The 19,215-nt window shown below is 36.0% G+C and overlaps 1 protein-coding gene across 9 annotated transcripts in view; it reads right to left on the bottom strand.

Annotated features, from left to right (window-relative positions):
* The window catches only part of CEP128 (centrosomal protein 128), a 345,597-nt gene extending 326,801 nt beyond the window's left edge, over nt 1–18,796 (bottom strand). For 2 of the 9 annotated variants that reach the window (XM_088797438.1, XM_019731122.3), the window contains exons 1-5: nt 18,593–18,794; nt 17,980–18,089; nt 16,574–16,729; nt 5,801–5,962; nt 5,136–5,222 (exon numbers count right to left, since the gene is read on the bottom strand). In XM_088797438.1, the coding sequence (XP_088653564.1) occupies nt 5,136–5,222; nt 5,801–5,947 (234 nt within the window). In that variant the 5' untranslated portion in view covers nt 5,948–5,962; nt 16,574–16,729; nt 17,980–18,089; nt 18,593–18,794. Of the gene's footprint in view, nt 1–5,135; nt 5,223–5,507; nt 5,562–5,800; nt 5,963–16,573; nt 16,730–17,979; nt 18,090–18,592 lie in introns of those variants that run through there. The other 7 variants (XM_074327099.2, XM_074327097.2, XM_074327098.2 and 4 more) reach the window with 6 other exon arrangements.
* Nucleotides 18,797–19,215: the final 419 nt, after the last annotated feature.

Consider the following 19,215-nt stretch of genomic DNA (forward strand, 5'->3'; position numbering starts at 1 on the left):
GGTAACTGTTTCACTAATAAGCATTATATCTTACAAATTCAGTCTCAACAAAACTAATCCTATCCTTGACTAAACTCATTGTGAAAGAGAAAAAAATCACACTAAACACAGTCACTAGATAGTTCGTAAAAGATATATACCATTATTCCACAATAATACAAATAAACTAGAAACAGTGAATACTCACACATAAATATAGTAGCTACCACATATTCAAATAATTAGCTTTCACACAAATGAAAACCACAACTTAAAAAAAAAAAAAGCCAGCAACAACCTTGGGAAAAACTCTAACTGCTGCAATGTAAAGTAGGCTTGAATGATGGAAACCATTTAGAGAACCCGTTTAGCTTCTTCAGAGACTTTCTTACTCCAAATTGTTCCTTATTTTCATACTAAGAAAATATATTCCCTAACGTAGATTATATAAAAACACATGCAAATTTGGTCATGTATAGATAATTACACTTAGCTGTATTGTTGAGCACAAACTGAAATCAATTTAAATATTTTGTCTAGCCATTTGTTTTGTTTTCACCTGACACTAAGGAGTCACTATTTAGCAAACATTCACAAGGTATATAGCACTGGTGACCATGGAGATGGTTTATATCGTAAGTTTAGCTATATCTATCATGTTAACATAAAAAAAAATTGAACTACTTAGATTTACAAATGTTAGGGGTCAGCTTGGCAAAATCCAGGTCAAAACTGGAGGCAGAAAAGAAGTCACTTTAAAAATTTTGTCCAGGATATTACTGTCTGTCATCCATAGGAACTTTGTTAAGTGCTTTATGCTTGCCTTTCCTTTATTGCCTGTTTCTCTACAAAATGCAGTCTGGCACAGACTGCAAAATGGATTGGTTGTAGAGTTAATTTTATCAACTCTATTTTGGTTCCTTACAGTCTACTTATTTTCTACTATTAAAATAAGAAGGAAGATGAGGCAGAGGAGAGGAAGGAGACAGGAGTTTTACAAACAAAATTAAACAAGAGTACAAATTTATGGTTTGTACACTTTTCTGGTCCCACCACCTGTTGCTAAAATGTATTTTTTAAATAGCTGCTTTTACCAAAACATCTTTAGCTCTGGCTGCTATGTCTAACCTCTCTTCATATGCTGATTTATAGGAACATAAGCCCATGATAAGATTCCTGAAATTTAAAAATTCCCTTTCAATTGGTATCATTTTTATTCATGTGACTATTTTATTTTTGAATGAAATCCCATATAGTTAAAGTCATGCATCACAGGCATTTTAACCACAATTTTAAAAGAATTGTAAAAAATATTTCCACATACTATTCTGCATGTCAATATATGAGCACTCATGGAAAAATGAAAGGCGCTCTTAATACTACATTATTGCACTTTGGGTGAACAGACAATTGACTCATAAACATAAGAGGAAGAAAAAGCAGTACTACGTATGCTGTCTAATTTAGCACACACTTTGAAAGCAAAATAATCAGATACACATATCACTGTGAATATTGCAGTGTCTCATGTTGTTTATAGTCACAGTGTTCCACTCATGAAACTGAAGCTAGGCCAATGTATTCAAGGAAAGGAAAGGAACATGTACTGAGTGCCTAGAATATACCAAATACTATATTAAGAACATAGCAAATGCTTGAGGGTAGAGAAATTGTTGGATGGATTAAAGAAACAACAAGAACATAAATGCTTAACAAGTGTCTAAAACAGTGTGACCACTGCAATAAATGTTATAATGAGGGTTACATGATTATGTCCATTTATCATATGATGACACCGTAGTTCAAAAAGGTTTATAACTTTCCCAAAGTCACAGAGTGGTGTCTACTTAAAAAATCAGCCTTCAACTTGAGGTCTGACTCAAAAAATCTAAATGTATCCACTACCCTCAAAGCAAAATCCTATCAAAATTATTCTCCTGTCCAGTAGTTTCATGAGATACTTGGTAATAAAAATTTAAACATAAATTTAAACATAAAGTTCTAAGAACCTAATTCCTAAGATCGGAAATATATTTACAAAAAGAAGGTCTCAACAGAATTTGTTTGATTATAATTTCTTATCCATCGACTCTTAGTACTTACGGTCAAAGTTATTAAAAGACTATGACCAATTCTCACTTTCAAGACAATTAGTAAAATTCAGCCACAGAGAAAGAGACCAATACCTTCAGCTTTGAGGTATTACAAGTGGCTTGTGTCTGGCTCTAAACCAATTAACATTATCCTTCTGAGGTGTCACTAAGTATATTTGACCACTGAAACCCACTGAATAGAAAAAAAACCTGGACTTTATTATTTAACATTCAAATTGTTCCAAAGTTTATGTGCCAGATGGTAACCCGATTACTCCCAAAGGGAATTTTTAATCAGAGTACTTAATTAGAAGAAAAATTACCTATTAATGCAAGCCTCTAAGGTTTAATTTGATATTACTATATTTTAACCAATCTTTACCTTAAAAAAATGAATGAATCAGCTGATTTGAATCAAGGGAACTGTGTTTTTCTTTTATACCCAACATTAACTACTTTAGCCTCATCAGCTGGAGTCCATATTTCCACTGCAGAAGGTATTAACTTTTTATGTTGAATAATCATCTTGGAAGGAAAACATTGCCTCAAATATTTATATTCCCCCCTCACCCATTGGCAAATTATGTTCACAAAATTAAACCCCAATAAAATCAACTCTCCCAAAAAATAAATAAACAGTTGAATACTGGTTAAACTGGATTAAGCTGTTACAGGATGTAAAAAAAAAAAGGTAGGTTCCATAGAAAAAAGACTTGTATGAGTTGCAGCATAGTCTCAAAAAGAAAAAAATCAATCAATCCCCAGGGTTCCTCCCTAAATAGAACATACACTGATTAAAAGAGAATTAAAAATCGACAGTATTGCCATGTACCTAAAGAATTTAAAGAATATAAATATAAAGTTTCAGATAAATCACATGATAATTGGCACACTACATATACTCATTTTTAGGGATGATATAGCCCATAGCTGTAAATACTTTAATGCTAAGAAAGCAATTTTCATTGAGGAGCCCATCAGCATCACTTGTGAGAAATACTCTTTCTGAAGGTGGCAGGGTGAAGATCACTGCTCTATCAAGTGAGTGTAACATACGGCAACGAATAACATAGTCCTCGGGTATGCTGGAGGGGAAAATCATTGCGAACCAACTACATTAACAGAACAAGAATATGGGGAGACTAAGGAGGAGATTCTAGACCAGACTAAGGAATAGTCAAAAACAAAAAAAAAAACAAAAAAGCAATTCTCGCTCTCCTATGTCCTATTTTTTACGAGTGGCTTGGCAATCTATGTACATACAACTTAAATGGAAATGAAGTACCTGTTGAATTTATTTCCTTCCCATGTGTAAAACCACTCCCCCAGAGTTCAGCATTATTCAACTCAAGGTCTACCACAAAGGCTTACTGCCACAGAACACGTTTTGTTTTGAATGCTTATCTATACAGAAGTTTCTCTAATACAAAATTTCATTTCCCAATGGCACAATTCAAAGGAAATTTGCTACCATAAGAATCTAATATTCTACATGACAAAGTAGGATTGTTCTTTGCTATTAATGTTTTCAATTTTTCACTAATAAATTAAAAAGTAAAGTATTAACTCCCATTATTAAAAAGGTAATTAAATCTACATTTCAGAGCTTCCCAAATACACAAAATCTATAGTTCCATCTGTCTAATGCATCATAAGTCATAAAAATCTTGTAGATACAAAAAAGTCCAAGTTTATTTTCTAAATGATAGTAGAAAACCGTATGAGAGAAGATATGTTTCCCTGTACACAATTAGCTTCCAATTACAAGCAAATGATTGTACTTCTGCTTTGTAAAAACGAAATAACATATCATCAATTACAACTTGGAAGTTATGTGACAATTCAGTATAGCAGATATATATAAAACAATCATTACAGTACAAATATAATATTAATTTTATTATTAGAGTACATGCTCATAATTGGAAACAATAAATTTAACTGGGTTTTTAAGAGTTTACAGATGAATTAACAAATTTCAAAAGAAGGAAATAACAGAGATAGAATTAGCAAAATATTAATAAAAAATGTTCATTTTATTTCAGAATTCTGGGATATGTTTCCTTCTTACATCCCATGCGAAGTAAGTATAAACTGGCACATCCTTGAAAGGGCAATTTTGAAATATCTAGCAAATTTTTAAGTGTGCATATCCTTTAACCCAGCAACTCTGCTCCCAGGAATCACACATTATTACACAAAAATAAGTACACCATAATGGTCATTGCTGCATTACTTACAACAACAACCAAAAAAAACAAACAAACAAACAAACAAAAACTAGATACATCTATACTGTGGAATATTATATAACTCTTCAAAAGAATGATGTATGTGTCATATGGAAAATGATATACATTACTAAATTTTAAAAGTTGCGTAACATTATGTATGATTCCAGTTTTTAAAGCAATCACATGTATGCTTATACATGCAGAGAAAATATTTAGAAAGATATACAAGAAACTGTCAAAATTGTTACCTCTTTGGAGTGGGGCTCAGAAGAACTATGAGATACCGTGTTTCCCCGAAAATAAGACCTAGCCGGACAGTCAGCTCTAATGTGTCTTTTGGAGCAAAAATTAATATAAAATACGGTCTTATTTTACTATAATATAAGACCCGGGTCTTACATAAGACCCGGGTCTTACATTAACTTTTGCTCCAAAAGACACATTAGAACTGATTGTCTGGCTAAGTCTTATTTTCAGGGAAACAGGGCAGGAGTTTTAGTATTTATTTAAACAATGAGCATCTATTACTTTATAATTAAAGTTCTTTACTCCCCATGAGGGGTATCTGTGGCCCAAATTTAGTAAGTCTCAGATGAATTCATGTCCTGAATTCTTAGCCCTCTGACTTAAAGCTTTAAAATTCAACAGAATCTAATCAATACAATCTCGTTGGCAATCCATCTGAGAAGCTAACCTAAATTTAAATTACAAAATAGTAAAGCAATCTAAAAGCTGTTCACAATAGTTATCTCCTTTATCTCATAACCCTATTACTCAATTCTGCACTTCCAAAAAGGTGGGTAAAACATAAACATGTAAACATTCTTACGTGTTCTATAACACCCGCCTGTCCATTACTATAGTCTCGATACTGTCCAAGCATCTGGTCTACTTGTCGCAGGTTCCGACTGGTGTCCTTGAGAAAGAAAATGGACTTTATCAAGTGTTCCAAACAGTATTTTTCCCAATCAATCTTAGTAGTATGTTAAAAGCTAAATCAACTGTTTGTAAAAGGTACATTGCATATAATAGTTAAGTCAGATATCAATATACTTCATGCAGATATGATTAAGGATCTTGAGATGGAATTATCCTGGATTACTGAGTGCACTCAATGTAATCACAAGCATCCTTAAAAGTGGAAGAGAGAAGCAGAAGAGGTAGAGTAATGCAATATGAGAAGGATTCAACCCATCCTTACTGGCTTTCAAGATGATGGGGCCACAAGACAAGAAATGTGGGCAGCCTCCAGAAGCTGGAAAAGGCAAGGGAACAGATCATTTCCCTAGGGCCCCCAGAAAGGAATGCAGCCCTACCAACAACCTAATTTTGTCCAAAGAGACTAGCGTCAGATTCTGACCTACTAAACTTAAGAAAATAAGTTTCTTTATTTAAGACATTAGTCTTGTGCTAATTTATTATGGCAGCAAAAAAACTAATACATTGACTGAAACTACTACTCAGCTTAAAGTATTTAACCATTGTTAAACTAACCTGTAAAGTACTTGTTATAGTGTTGACCTTCTCGGTGGCATCTACTGTAGGACGATTTCGAATTTCCCTGTGTATTGACCTGGCAGCCCATCGACTCAATCTGTCACGAGAGCGGAAGTGGTCTGAATCACTGGAGGATTCTGCCATCGGTGTTCACAAATCCTTAAAAATAAATCCAGGTCATGGTCAATCAAATGGAAAAGAGCACAGGAATAAGAGATTCATTCAGCTATTTATTTTTTGAAGTATTTATTACATTAGTCCTTTGGCATATTGTAATTTCTATACACATAGTTTGAAAACATAAGTCACTTCCCCATGTAATTCTATCCTTCCTTTATAAAGTTTTTTTCCTGCTTTAATAGAGCAATTCCTCAAATATTATTTAGTCATGTTTACAGCTCCAAATAATAAATAACCCTTAGTTTTGCGCAATGCTCCTAAATTTTAAAAGCACTTCCACATATAGTACTTCACTTAATCCTACCAACAAGTAAACGGGACAGATGGATCCGTATCTCCATAATGAAAAAACTTCTAAGATTCTCTAGGACCTGCAGGTCTCAATATTAGTCTGATTTCCAGTCTAATGAGCTGTATGTTATCTTTAAACAAAAATATAACACACACAGAATGCCCTAAAATAAGAAAATCCCATTCAGTGTACAGTGAACACTTTCATGCAACTTAATTTAAAATGTAGAATTAAACAAATGCTATAACAGAAGTACAAATTCTACAATACCAAATACATGAGAAGATGGTGGCATCATCAACATCTCCACCAAATTAGAAGGTCAAACATCCTGAGTATAATCTCATCAATAAAAACTGCTCTAAATATGCTTTTTTTCCATCACTACCTCAATTTTCTATTTAACACAAACAAAAATTATTTCATGCAAGACAATCTCAAAAATTTCAGAAAACCTTTTATAGAAGTTGAAGAAACGAAATATATTTGGGACAAGAAAGTATCAGCGAAAATTCAGTTGATAAAATGTGAAAGCTTATTGAGTATTCCAATAATTCTATTTTCTGTTTAATGGAGGGTTAACTTAACCCTTAACATTATTATAATCTTTCTAAAATCCATATGGTTATTTTTTGTCTTATTAAATCCAGTGTCATGAAAATTTATTTAATGATTTAGAATATTCTGGACTTTTTGGACCATTACTCTGAATGCATCTGGGAAGTACATGACCATGCACCTAAAGGGAAGAGGAAGGGAATTTGCTAAATATGTACAGATTCTAGAGCATTAAATGAAAGCAGTCATGCTTTTAAAATATTCATTAAAATAAAACTAAATAAACAAGCAAAAGACCCTTGCTATGAGTTTAGGTTTTTCAAAGTGAAATACAGCATCAGAAAAAGAATTAATGGAATATCCAATTCCATCGTGTGATCAGAAAAAGAATCGATGGAAGGTCCAACTTCTTATACTAGTTGGCATAGAGCTAGAGAACACCCTGTCAGACTCAGGTCCCTCCTCTGCCCTTCCTCCCACAGCTAACTCCTCTGTTCGCAAGGACAAAGGCTGCATGACCACCATGTAGCTCCCTCCCACAACAGGAAACATAACAGGAAACTAAGGCTGAAGCAACTGTTTGGCTTTACTTTTCCGGGATCCAAAAGAATAAAGTTAAAAAGAAAGAAACCTTAAATGTAACGTTTACCTACCTATTAACATAAGAAATATAAATTAAACAATGAGATGCTTTTTAGCCTACTAAGTTGTTTTCCTTTAAATAATAATGTCTTGGTTAGCCAGGTTGTAGGGGGGAAAGCCCGGCTACACTGTCCTAATTGGAATGTGTAAATTGATATAATTTGCTGGATATCAGCAAACCTTATGTCTCAAGAGCAGTTTGTACCTTTGACCTAGCAACTATACGTCCAAAACTTTCACCTAATGAAATCATCTGGAACACATACAGAAATTTATATGTAAGGATATTTACTGGGAAATTACAATAGAAGGAAGATAAAAACAAATTTCAAATTATAAGAGAATGGTTAAAATACTATACATTGATACAATAGAACAGTACACAGACATTAGAAACCCTGTTTCTGGAGACATTTAACAGCAATAGAAGGGACGGAAGTATGAATCCCAATTTCTAATAAGCACTATGTATTGTCTGTATGTGAATATAAATTACCAGCATACAAATTTAGAGAAGCGGGAAAGCGCAGTGATAAAGGGGAAGAAAATACACCAAAAGCATATTCGCCATCTGTAGTTTAGAGCAGATTTCTACTTTTTTAAACATTCCTCTCTCTCCTGAAATTTCTACAATGAATGTATTATCAGAAAGAAAAACTGAACGTATATTAAAGACAGAAAAACAAATCTAAAGCTCACTTTCAGATAGAGCAGAAATGGGATCAGAGTGCCTGTATCTACTGTTTAAGACTGACGAGTCCTAACGGGCCAAAGGTACCACTGATCACGAGTTTATGAGCTAAAGGGATACTGTTTTAATTATGCATGATTCTCTCTTTGCAATTTTGCTAAAGGACAGTTACTAAATTCAAAAACTGACTCTCTTACATATTCTTAGTACTGGGATGAACTTAATAGTTGAAGGACTATGTGAAAATATAGTAATGTGTACTGACATAGCTTATACAATCAAACTCTGCTTTGGAAAACAAATTAAAAATGGTTAATGAATGATATTTAATCACAATCACAATCTGAAGCCCAAAGAAGAATTATGAGCATTAGTTAAAAAAAAAAAAAAAAAAAAAAATTTACGTATCATCAAGGAAAATTTTCATCATTTTTAAAGATTTAAAAGAAAAAAGTTTGGCTGGATCAAAAACCCATTCTCATTATCATAAGAAGTTTCAGCATGACATTTGTTGATAAAAGAGTTGCTAAATTTGAAGAATGCTGGAAGAACTCTTAAAGAATAATTTAAAGAAGCTGAATCACCTTTAAATTATTCACCTATGTAAATTCTGGCTAAAGGTGAGAAAGGCATTTCCTCCAACTGGAGAAAAAATAGAAAATATTCTCTGCAGTTTACTACCACCTACTGGTACAATGAAACTTCTCATTGATGAGAAAGCAGTAGTATTTACGTTCTCTGATTTTTCAGATGCTGAGCTTCTTCCAAAACTAGAGAGGATTAGCATGGGTGACCTTGGATGAAAGTCTGCAGTCTTAGAGAAAGCTTTGGGTCTGAAACCAGATGGTACAATTCTTAAAATAATTTATTTGGCTGTTCCCAACACATCAGTATTTAAAGGCATAAATATTGTTGCTTCTGCCTTAATGAACCTTATAAAGAAGATATACTGCCACCAGAGCAAGTAATGAACCGTCATCAATTTGCTCCCACTGAGGGGACATCCATCAGAAAGAAATGCCTGTGCAAACCTGAACACTGCGACCAGAGAATAAAACTGCATTGTCCGCCGTAAGGAGAGGACTGGCAGTGTGAGTCCACAAACTCAAGTCCACCGCTTTTGTGATCTGACCAAAAAAGCCATCAGATTGTCTTCATTATAATGATACACATTTGTATGTATGAGAGCTGTAATGTATTGATTCTCAAGTCTCTTTCCCCCAGAGCCAGTTTAAAACAATTAGGATTTGCAAGCTGTTCCATAAAAGATAAGCACCCAGCATCAGGGGTGATATTTTCACAAAAGCTGACTAGTGCATGTTAAGTAGGTGACTGTGTCTGTGGCCTCCAAGTGCCTGAGACGTCCCTGCCCAAGGCAAGCCGCTCAAAGCACACGTTAAAAGTAATGACCCTGAAATGTAAGGGGGCTGGGAGAGGTGGGGAGTGTATTTTAAGCTTAATCACTAACCAAGTTCAAATTTTAGAACGCATTTCTCACTGTTTCAGTAGCTGTACGACTTGAGAGTTTTGCCTCACCCTTCAAGAGAAAAAGTTACCAAGCCAGGGGAGGTCACCACGGACAAACAGTGACTCATCACACCTGGCTTCTTTATACCAGTGCTCCTCTGTAACTTCATCTCCTCACACCTTTTGGTAAATTCAAGTAAGATCAAGATCAACTGTCCAGTCAAAGATGTGGGTCTCTGTTAAGTCAGTAGATAATGTAGGACATATGAAACAGAATCGAAGAAAACTTAAACAGACTCATACAATTATCACTTACTGAGCAACAACTACATCAGAAATGAGAGATGAAAGTAAATAAATAAGCCACAGTCCTTGATAAGAGAGAGACTTATAAAAGTGCTACCTACAGTGAGGACTCGTAGTACCACAAAATGCCAGGGGAGTCCGGTCGGGATCCTTCCACTCATCTGGAAGGATGAGTAGAAGTTTGACAGATGGATGAGACAAGGAAACGGGATCCAGTTAATAACCATCTGTCTCTGAGGAACTAGAGAAGATACAAATAAGCAGAGTACTCACATCATCTACCAGGGAACGGATTTAAAAACAGTCTCCAGATAATACTAAGCTAAATGCCCCTGGGGCAGGGGCAGGTGGGTAAAATCATCGCAGTCTGAGAATTGCTGATATAGAGAATTAACTTTTTAAAAAATATATATATACTAGATTTGATATTTTATTCTATTCTGTTGCTGCCATCCATTCCCGCAACAACTCTCTCTCTGTCTCTCTGTCTCTGTCTCTCTGTCTCTCTGTCTGTCTCTCTGTCTCTCTCTCTCTCTCTCTCACACACACACACACACACACACACACACACACACCCTCTATTCCAGGGCTGAAGCCACTCAGACTCAGCCCCCAGCTGCATTTTGCTCCCCTTGCTCCAGCTTTTCAAGTACAAGGACAGAATCAGAGAGACAAGTGCCCGCCAAGCAGGGAGCAGGAGCCTTTCTGGGAGAGGCCATGCGAAATACAAAATGACCGCTTACTTAGACATGAAGAAAAAAATTAGTTGCTACTCAGATAATTACAGATGTGTCAGTTGTTAAAAATCAGTGCAGTTTGAAAAGAAAATAAAGTTACTTAATAACCCCCTACCTGTCTCACAAGCAGAATGACAGATATTTTAGACTCATACACCCACAGACACTTCTAAAATAAGGCAGATGATAAAATTAAATAAAAAGTAAAACATGTCAAGATAAAAACAAAACAAACAAACAAAAAACTCAACAACAACAACAAAAAAAACCTAGAGAAGTGGATACTGAAAAACCCGAGACGGATTTATTACTTGTAAAGCCCTAGAATTGCACTCCTGTATTTGCTGACAGATAATAAATATATATTACAATATTTCCAAAATATTATAAACTTCAGACAAGAATGAAGTTCTGTGGAGATACAGACAACCTCTACTGATTGTCCAAACTGCCCCAGGCTGGGCAAGAGATCAGCCTGGACAAAGATGGAGCTAAAATCCTGAGTTTCTGATATCATTTTGTTTAAATCTAAGGATGAAAATTGGAAGACTGTAAGCCAAATTCGGCCAACAAACACATATTATAAAATAACACTGTGTTATTTTAAAACATTAATTTAAAAACATGGACACTTCACATAAAAATTCTAACCTATACATACATATATAGCTTACTAATAAATCATTTGATTTGGTTCAGAAGATAGTTAATTTCCTGAAGTTTCCTCTCGAGCCTACTCTCCTTGAGAAACAGGTTGTTTTCAGTCTTCTAATGGGGGAGGGGAGGAAAGTTTGGACAAATTCAAATTAGGACGCACAAAATAAGCATAAGTAATTGATACACAAGTGACAGGCTAGGAATTCTTGAAAAAAATATTCTAAGCAATCATAAATAGCAGTTGGGGCTATATATTTGTTCCCCATAACATTAAGATTTTCGTAACAAACAGACTGTTTCTTAAATACAAGATGTGATCAAACAGTACGATCAATGTTTAAATTAAAAAATGTTAGCACAGTAATAGAAACATTGCCATTAATCCCCCTCAAAATACTCCCCCTTGCTTCGAACACACATACCATCGTTCTTGCCACTTTCTGAAGTAGTTTTGGACGTCCTCTTTCGTGTCTTTAGTTGCGCTGTCGTGGCTGCCTCGATGTCCTGAATCAATTCAAAACATTAATCTTTCAAGGTCATTTTGACTTTGGGGAAAAGCTAGAAGTCACACGGTGCCAGATCTGGTGAATAAGGTGGATGAGGACACGTCACAATGGTTTTATTTCACAGAAATTGCTGTACCAGAAGTGATGTGTGACACGGAGCCTTTCCATTGTGATCACAAAATATGGTGACTGCTGCTGCCGAGTGCCATCCAAGGGAAAGGCAGGAATTTTCAATACAGGAAGTGGCACGTCAAACCGTAGTAACAGTGTGTAACAAGTTTCAACTTGTTCGATACAGTCAGTCGGGTGTGAGCTACGGTTGAGAGAAGGTGTGTTTTAAAGTGTGCTGTAAATCATCCTCCATCATGACAACTCTCCGTGTCAGACATCATTTCTGGTATATGGCAATTTCTATCAAATGAAAACATTACAGTGTGTCCTCATCCACCTTATTCACCGGATCTGGTACCGTGAGCCTCTGGCTTTTCCCCAAAGTCAAAATGATTCAGGACATCGAGGCAGCTATGACAGCACAACTAAAGATACTCACGAAAGACGACTTCCAGAACTGCTTCAGAAAGTGGCAAGAACAATGGAGTAAGTGTGTTTGAAGCGAGGGGGAGTATTTTGAGGGGAATTAATGGCAATGTGTCTTTTACTGTAATACACTTTTTTTTATTTAAACATTCACAGTATTGTTTGATCACACCTCCTATATATTTTCTATTTCTCTTTTTCCTCCACTGTTTCCCTAATTCCCATATTTCTTTCTTCTCCTACTCTTCTTTTACTTTATATCTTCAGATCTTTCCTTTAACTCTCCTTTAATAAACAACTGGAATACATTTTCATTGTACTTATTGATACGCTTATTCAAGAGTTTTGCGTTTCTTATTCTTAATTTTAAAAGTAAACAAATAGAATAACTGACATAGTCTTTCTAAAATATAATAAACACTTCTAACTTTTTTTTTAAAGGCAATTGGAGTTCTTAACTTTGCGCCAAAAACTGTTTCCTGGAATGTTTCTAAATGTTTACATAAATGTTTTAAAAGATATAGAATTCGAAAGGCATCCAATTATAAGGTTATACAATTAAATATCATTTAAAACTAATCATATTTTAAAAACTAAATTATTAGGAATACATGGATGTGGATTCCAGTCAAGAACCTCAATTTCAAAAACCTTCCAAAAACAAAAGTTGAAATAATAAAGCTTTAACAACACAGACTGTTGTATAACAATAACCCTACAAGGTAAGTACTACTACCATCATGATTTATACCTCAGAGGCTTAAAGAAGCTAAGAAAGGTAACCAAGGTTACAAAGCTACCAAGTGGCAGAGCTGAGTCTTGAACGTTCCTCCAACGTCCAGGTTTCTAACCATTTAACCCTTCTCCTCGCCACTGGCACCATTCATGAGTCAGGACTTTCCACAACATATTCCAACCAAAATGGTTTCTCTAACTCTGAGTCTCTGCCTATCCATTCCAACATTCATTGACACCCCACTGCCCACATCACTGAGCAAGGTGCTTGAATCAGGAATTCAAGACCCTCAGCCAGCCACCTCTCTCTTAGCAGAAGAACCATAGAAAACATAAGGCCTGCATTCCGCTGTTACACCAGCTATTCTTCTACCACTTCCATTCCCCATTAATGTCATTTGTCCTTGCTAAAATGCCTTGTGCTGTCTAATATTGCCACCTGTTTAAATTCCACTCATCTTGTCTGACATAGCTCCAATAATACAATCTCAGTGAAGACTTCCATCTCCAGCCAGAAGCGGTCTTTCCTCCCTCTGCATTCCTATCACTCTATTATTATAGCAAGACGTTTATTAAACATGCCCACAAAATATCATTTGTACCACAGAATTTTTTTTCTATTCCTTGTGCTCATCTCACCACCAAACCTATGCTGGATTCACCACCTAGAACATTCTTTTCACTTATTTTCCCTTGGCTAACTCCTACTTTTCTTGCAAGACTCAGTTCAGAGCAAACGTCCCCTAGAAAGCCTTCCTTCACTGCCCCCCGCCTCCCCTGCCCTGGACCAAGGGTCTACAGTGGATGCTACCTCATCACAGCCCAGAGATCACTTGTTTCCAAACTGGATTCTCATCTCACCAGAGACTCTATTTATTTTATTCCTGGTTGCATTTCCACACCTAGCATAGTGCCTGGCATGTAGTTGGAACGTTTTTAAATGAATTTACAATGAAATTTTCCTTATTATCCTGTCTGATTAATCCTGAGACAAGTTTCAAAGTACAGAACTTTGCATTTAGTTAAGTACTAATTAAATAACTGTTGGATGAAATGATTCTTGTGGGAAATGGCCTAGATTAATTATCTTACATTTTCAAATAATATGGATTGAAGTGTAAAGTAGAATATGAATACTTGATAATGTGCATATTATAGAGTAAACAAGGATAAACACTTTAAATCCATTTGAATGTGTTAAAACTTACAACTGAATCAAATGATTTGTATTGCAAATCATTTTAATTTATCATTGTCATTTACAGCTACCTGCATTCCTCAATTATTATTTATCTATACTAGAAAGCTCTAAACTCCAAATTACCTAGGCTCTTTATCATCTAGGTCCATTCTTAGCACTGTTTCAATGTACCAATTGCTGCTCATGAGCAAAATCATTTTTGCCATTTGAAAGGCTTCACTCTCCCACCATCAAGCTTTTTCCTTCTTTCTACAATCTATAAAATTGCCTAACTCGTCTTCCTTTAAAATAATCACTATAGTGCATTTCTTCCTTGATGTCTTTCTTCATTCAGTAAAGCCTAGTTCAGGCTTAGCTTCAATTCACGTATCCATTCATCCATGAGCTCATTCATTCCTGAGCACCTCTTTCATGGCAAATTTTGTGCATAGATGAGATTCTAAATGTTCATCAGCTAAATAGATTCATGTAACCACAAATACGCCCATCTCCCAAACACACCAGCACCAGCACTGTGCAGATCTATGTTAAGGGTTATATAAGTTTCAGGGAGTGTATCTGATAAGGACCTGAAAAGCCTCTAAGGATCATTCACAACTATTGATAAGAAGACACTAGAAATGAGGTTAGGGAAAAAAAAAGGAAAAACTCAGAAAAATATTTGCATTATATCAAAGGATTCATCACCTCTCTAAAAAAAAAATTATTTAAAAAAAAAACAGTCCAGTAATAAAAGGTGCAAAGGATATACAAACAGGCAATCCACGGAATACAAATGGCCCTAACAAACATATAACGTACTTTATTTCACTAGTTAAAGAATTACAAATTAAAATAATAAAACTATATTCTTGTTTATGTTTTATACAAATGAAAAATAAGAGCTCTCACAACCAAAGTTGACGAGGGCACATCTTGCTGTAAGAATATTAATTAGAATAGCTTTTCTGGAAAATAATCTGGCAAGACAAGTAAAGATAAGTAATATGTATATGTTTTGACCCAGATATTCTACTTCTATAAATATTATCCTAGGAAAACAAAAGGAGATGTATGTATAAGATGTATGTATACATCTTATATGTAGATGTATAGAGTTTCATTGCAGAATTATCTTAGTAAAAACAATAAGAAAAACCTACAAATCTGCCGATAAGAGATACATTAAATGTATCTAGTCATGTGGCATACTGTGTAGCAGTTAAAAGAGACATGGTAGAGTTTTATGTGCTGATATTTAATAATACATTATTATAACAAACAAAAATATACTACGGAATAACATGAATATATTGAAACATTTCATGTGAGAATCAGTCCAGTGACATTATTACATGGATAACAGTGAATCTACTCTAGATTATTTTTATATTATTCCCAAATGTGTCAAAACTGCAGTTGAGAATTTGTGCATTAAATAATCCTATCAAGCTACTTCAGCAGTAAAATTGTTTCATTCTCAGAACTTCATACACAGTGTTATTACAAGGCTATATGTTTAAGCGCCCTTTATCAAAATGCAACATGAAAATGTTTAAAAGTGTCCAGAATTTTAAATCTACATTGCAAAATTAAAGCTTTTAACAGTATACCCTTGATTATCAATGACAATTCACATTGAATATGTTCATTTTACAGAAATCACAAATTATAACTATCTCTTACCTCAGTAATAATGTAAGGACCATTATATCTTGAAAATACTAAGAAAGATAATAAATCCTTTGAACATTTAAAGAGATAAATAACAGGAAACTTCGCTTATTTGGTACTGTTAATCTAAAAAATGCTGTCAATCAAATCCCATTAGAGGGCCATCACAGACAGCAACGGGGCCTCTTTTAGTGGGCAGGACTGACATGTGTGGTCAGAACACCTGGGGATGAACACCTGCTCTTTGGGCTCCAGAATCACAAGCAAATCAAATGACTTATCTGAGCCTCAACTGCCTCATTTGTAAAATGAAGATAACAAAACTAATATATATATATATATTACATAAAAGGTGCCTATTACAGTGCCTGGAACAAAATTCGTTCTCAATTACTTGTCTAATAGAGTTACATCACTATTACTTCTGTTAAGTATCTTGTTTGTTCCCCTTAATTTTTGTAACACTGCATGCATAACCATTTAATTTTTATGCTACATGTTAGATTGGGGTTTCTTGCCCCTCAAAGGCTATTGGTTGACACATTCTTTTCCACTATAAATATGCAAAAATTTGCTATCTCAGAAACTCAGGCAGAAAGCATACTTACAAAGCACACCCCCAAAACTCCGTGTTGCGCTCCACTGAGCTCAGTGCTCTTCTTAGGCACATATGTCTGCCTCCTATCATTTCTTCATGAGGTTCAGGGCAAAAGGCCTAGGCAAGGAGATGATCTTTGGTTGCCCCTACACTTTCCCCAAACCACCTACAGATAAATGAAACAAGGAGTAAAACACACCTACAACCTTAATCTTTTTAAAATAATAAAAGGTGAAAATAAACTCCCCCTCACTATGTACAGTTTACGGCATATCAGAGAACAGAGAAAATGCTCCTTGGGTCATGCAAAAGCCCCACTGAACTCAAAGGAATTCACCTCCCAGTGCCCAGCCAGCATATCCCTCAATGATGACTATGGCCCACACCTGGTCATCCCTTGGGCTGTCTAGACCACACAGTGTGAATTGTAGCCCAAGTCTAGCCAAAAGTACTCTCCCTCCACATGTCTATCAGTGGATAAAGTAACTAAAGTAGGTAATGAAATTAACATGTTACTTCTGAATTTAATGACCCAATCGAATTTTTAAGGCAGTTAATTAACTATATGCTAGCACTCCTAAAGGAAATAGTTTATAAGCTGCCCAGTTCTTCCTACATTCAATACTGCAATTAAATGAATAAATGTAAAATGCCTTTGCTTGTAATAAAGAGCTGTGGACAGAAATATTTTCAATTCTTTGTGACTGTTTTCAAAGCAGTCTGTAAGAATCCACAGAAAGTTATCCAGAGAAGTGACAGTTGTCCACATACAAAGTAGAGCTGGGAATACATCTAGAAACCACTCCAAGAAAAAAAAGTATTCTGGAAAAGTTCATCAAAATAAACTGTGGAGAGAGAGTTCAAAGTGACACAGGTCATGCAATGGCAGAGAAGACATGCTGAGAAGACACAGGTATGATGCATCCTTGACGTATGAACAAAGCAGCAAACTTTACCCCCACCCGATGAGTCCCAGACAAACCAGTCTGTACCTATGTGAAACTGCCAGTTTTAATCTTCTGTCTATGCTGTTCAATACAATAATCAGTAGCCATATATGGCTATTGAGCTCTCAAAATCTGCCCAGTTCAAATTCACTTGTGCTGTAACTGTGAAACACACAAGATTTTGAAGAACTCGTACCACTAAAAAAATATTTTTTTTAAGGATGTGAACTATCTCAGTAAGTTTCATATTGACTACATGTTGAAATGGAAACATTTGGGATATATTGTGCTAAATAAATTATTAACATTACTTTCACCAGTTTCTTCTTACTGGTCTGTGGGTACTGGAAAATTTAAACTTGTGTGACTGGCTCACATTATATTTCTACTAGCACAGTTCCGCATAATTAATAAAAATAAATAACAGATACTGAGCACTTCCGATGTGCCAGGCCCTGTGCTACTTTACCTAATAAAGTTGGAACGACTCTATAAAGCAGTTCTCCAAGACGTCTGAGAAAGTGACTGAGCTACATCAAACAAATAAAGGATACAGCTGGAATTCAATGTCAGGTATTCCTGCAAAATAAATAAGGGACTGTTAAAAACTAACGTTGGGACTATTCCCATGTTGGCATATGTTAGGCTTGATACAAGGTTCCCAAAGGTAGCAAACTTTTGTGACTACAGAACGGATACAAAACGGCAAGTTATAGTTCAAGCTAGGCAAGCAACCTCCCAAATGAGGCCACTCTTCTTGACAGCTCAAGTTTCATGTGTAGCAGCTAGCGGCAAGACAAACTGCAGGCAAAGGAAGGGCAACGAACTTCAAATTCCCTGGATAACTTGGCCAAGGACCTGACTGTGGAAATCCACGCTGAGGGAGGGGGCGTCTGGATGCCAGACATGCTGTCCTCCCCCCAGGCTGGCACACAGTCCCCCCATCCACGGGCCCACCCCAGATCGGACACAGAGGCGCAGCCTTGGTGTCCCCACCCCTGGGACAAGAGGAAGTGGGACTTAAAACGCCTATAAGATAGGGAAGTTGTAAAGAAAGGGTCAAGGAGGTTGGAGGCAGATACCTGAGACAGAAAATGACCCCAGGTCCTTAATGCCGGATCATCGCCGAGGCCCCACCCGGCTCCCGCGGCCACCGATGACCCAGAAGGTGCAACTGACCCGACGCTGCGGCGCAACCGACTCTGCTCTCCCCAGACTCGCAGCTATGGCAACTTAAACTAGCCGCCCAGCCGCAACGAGTGAACAAGACCCCGCTTCTGTCGCTTGGCCCTCTGGGAGTTGTAGTCCACTTCATCCTCAAAAGTAAGGAGTTACTAAGGGAGAGCGGCCCTCTGGAAAACTGCAAGTTCCAGCATGTCATACGACTAGTCTTCGGGTGACTTTCCCGGAAGAAGCCTGATCAGCTAGCACCTGAGTCCCTAGGCCGCGCCCTCTTACCCTGTTTTTTTTGTTGGTTTTTTTTTTTGGTTTTTTTTTTAAAGAACCAATGGCTTATATAGGAGGCAAACACTAGATACTGAATTAGCGAGCTGCCTTGGCCCAGACTGTACTTTAATCAGAAAAATCTAAAATATTTATTTTACTTAAAAAAAAAAATCAAAGTAGTTGCAGTGATAAAATAGACTACGTGTCTGTTACACCTTGGGAAACAGGCAGGCGTAATTTCCAGCAGTGAAATGTTAAA

This window comes from Rhinolophus sinicus, chromosome 3 (genome assembly GCF_057876585.1).
Source record: "Rhinolophus sinicus isolate RSI-liver-muscle chromosome 3, RSI-T2T, whole genome shotgun sequence".
NCBI lineage: Eukaryota > Metazoa > Chordata > Mammalia > Chiroptera > Rhinolophidae > Rhinolophus > Rhinolophus sinicus.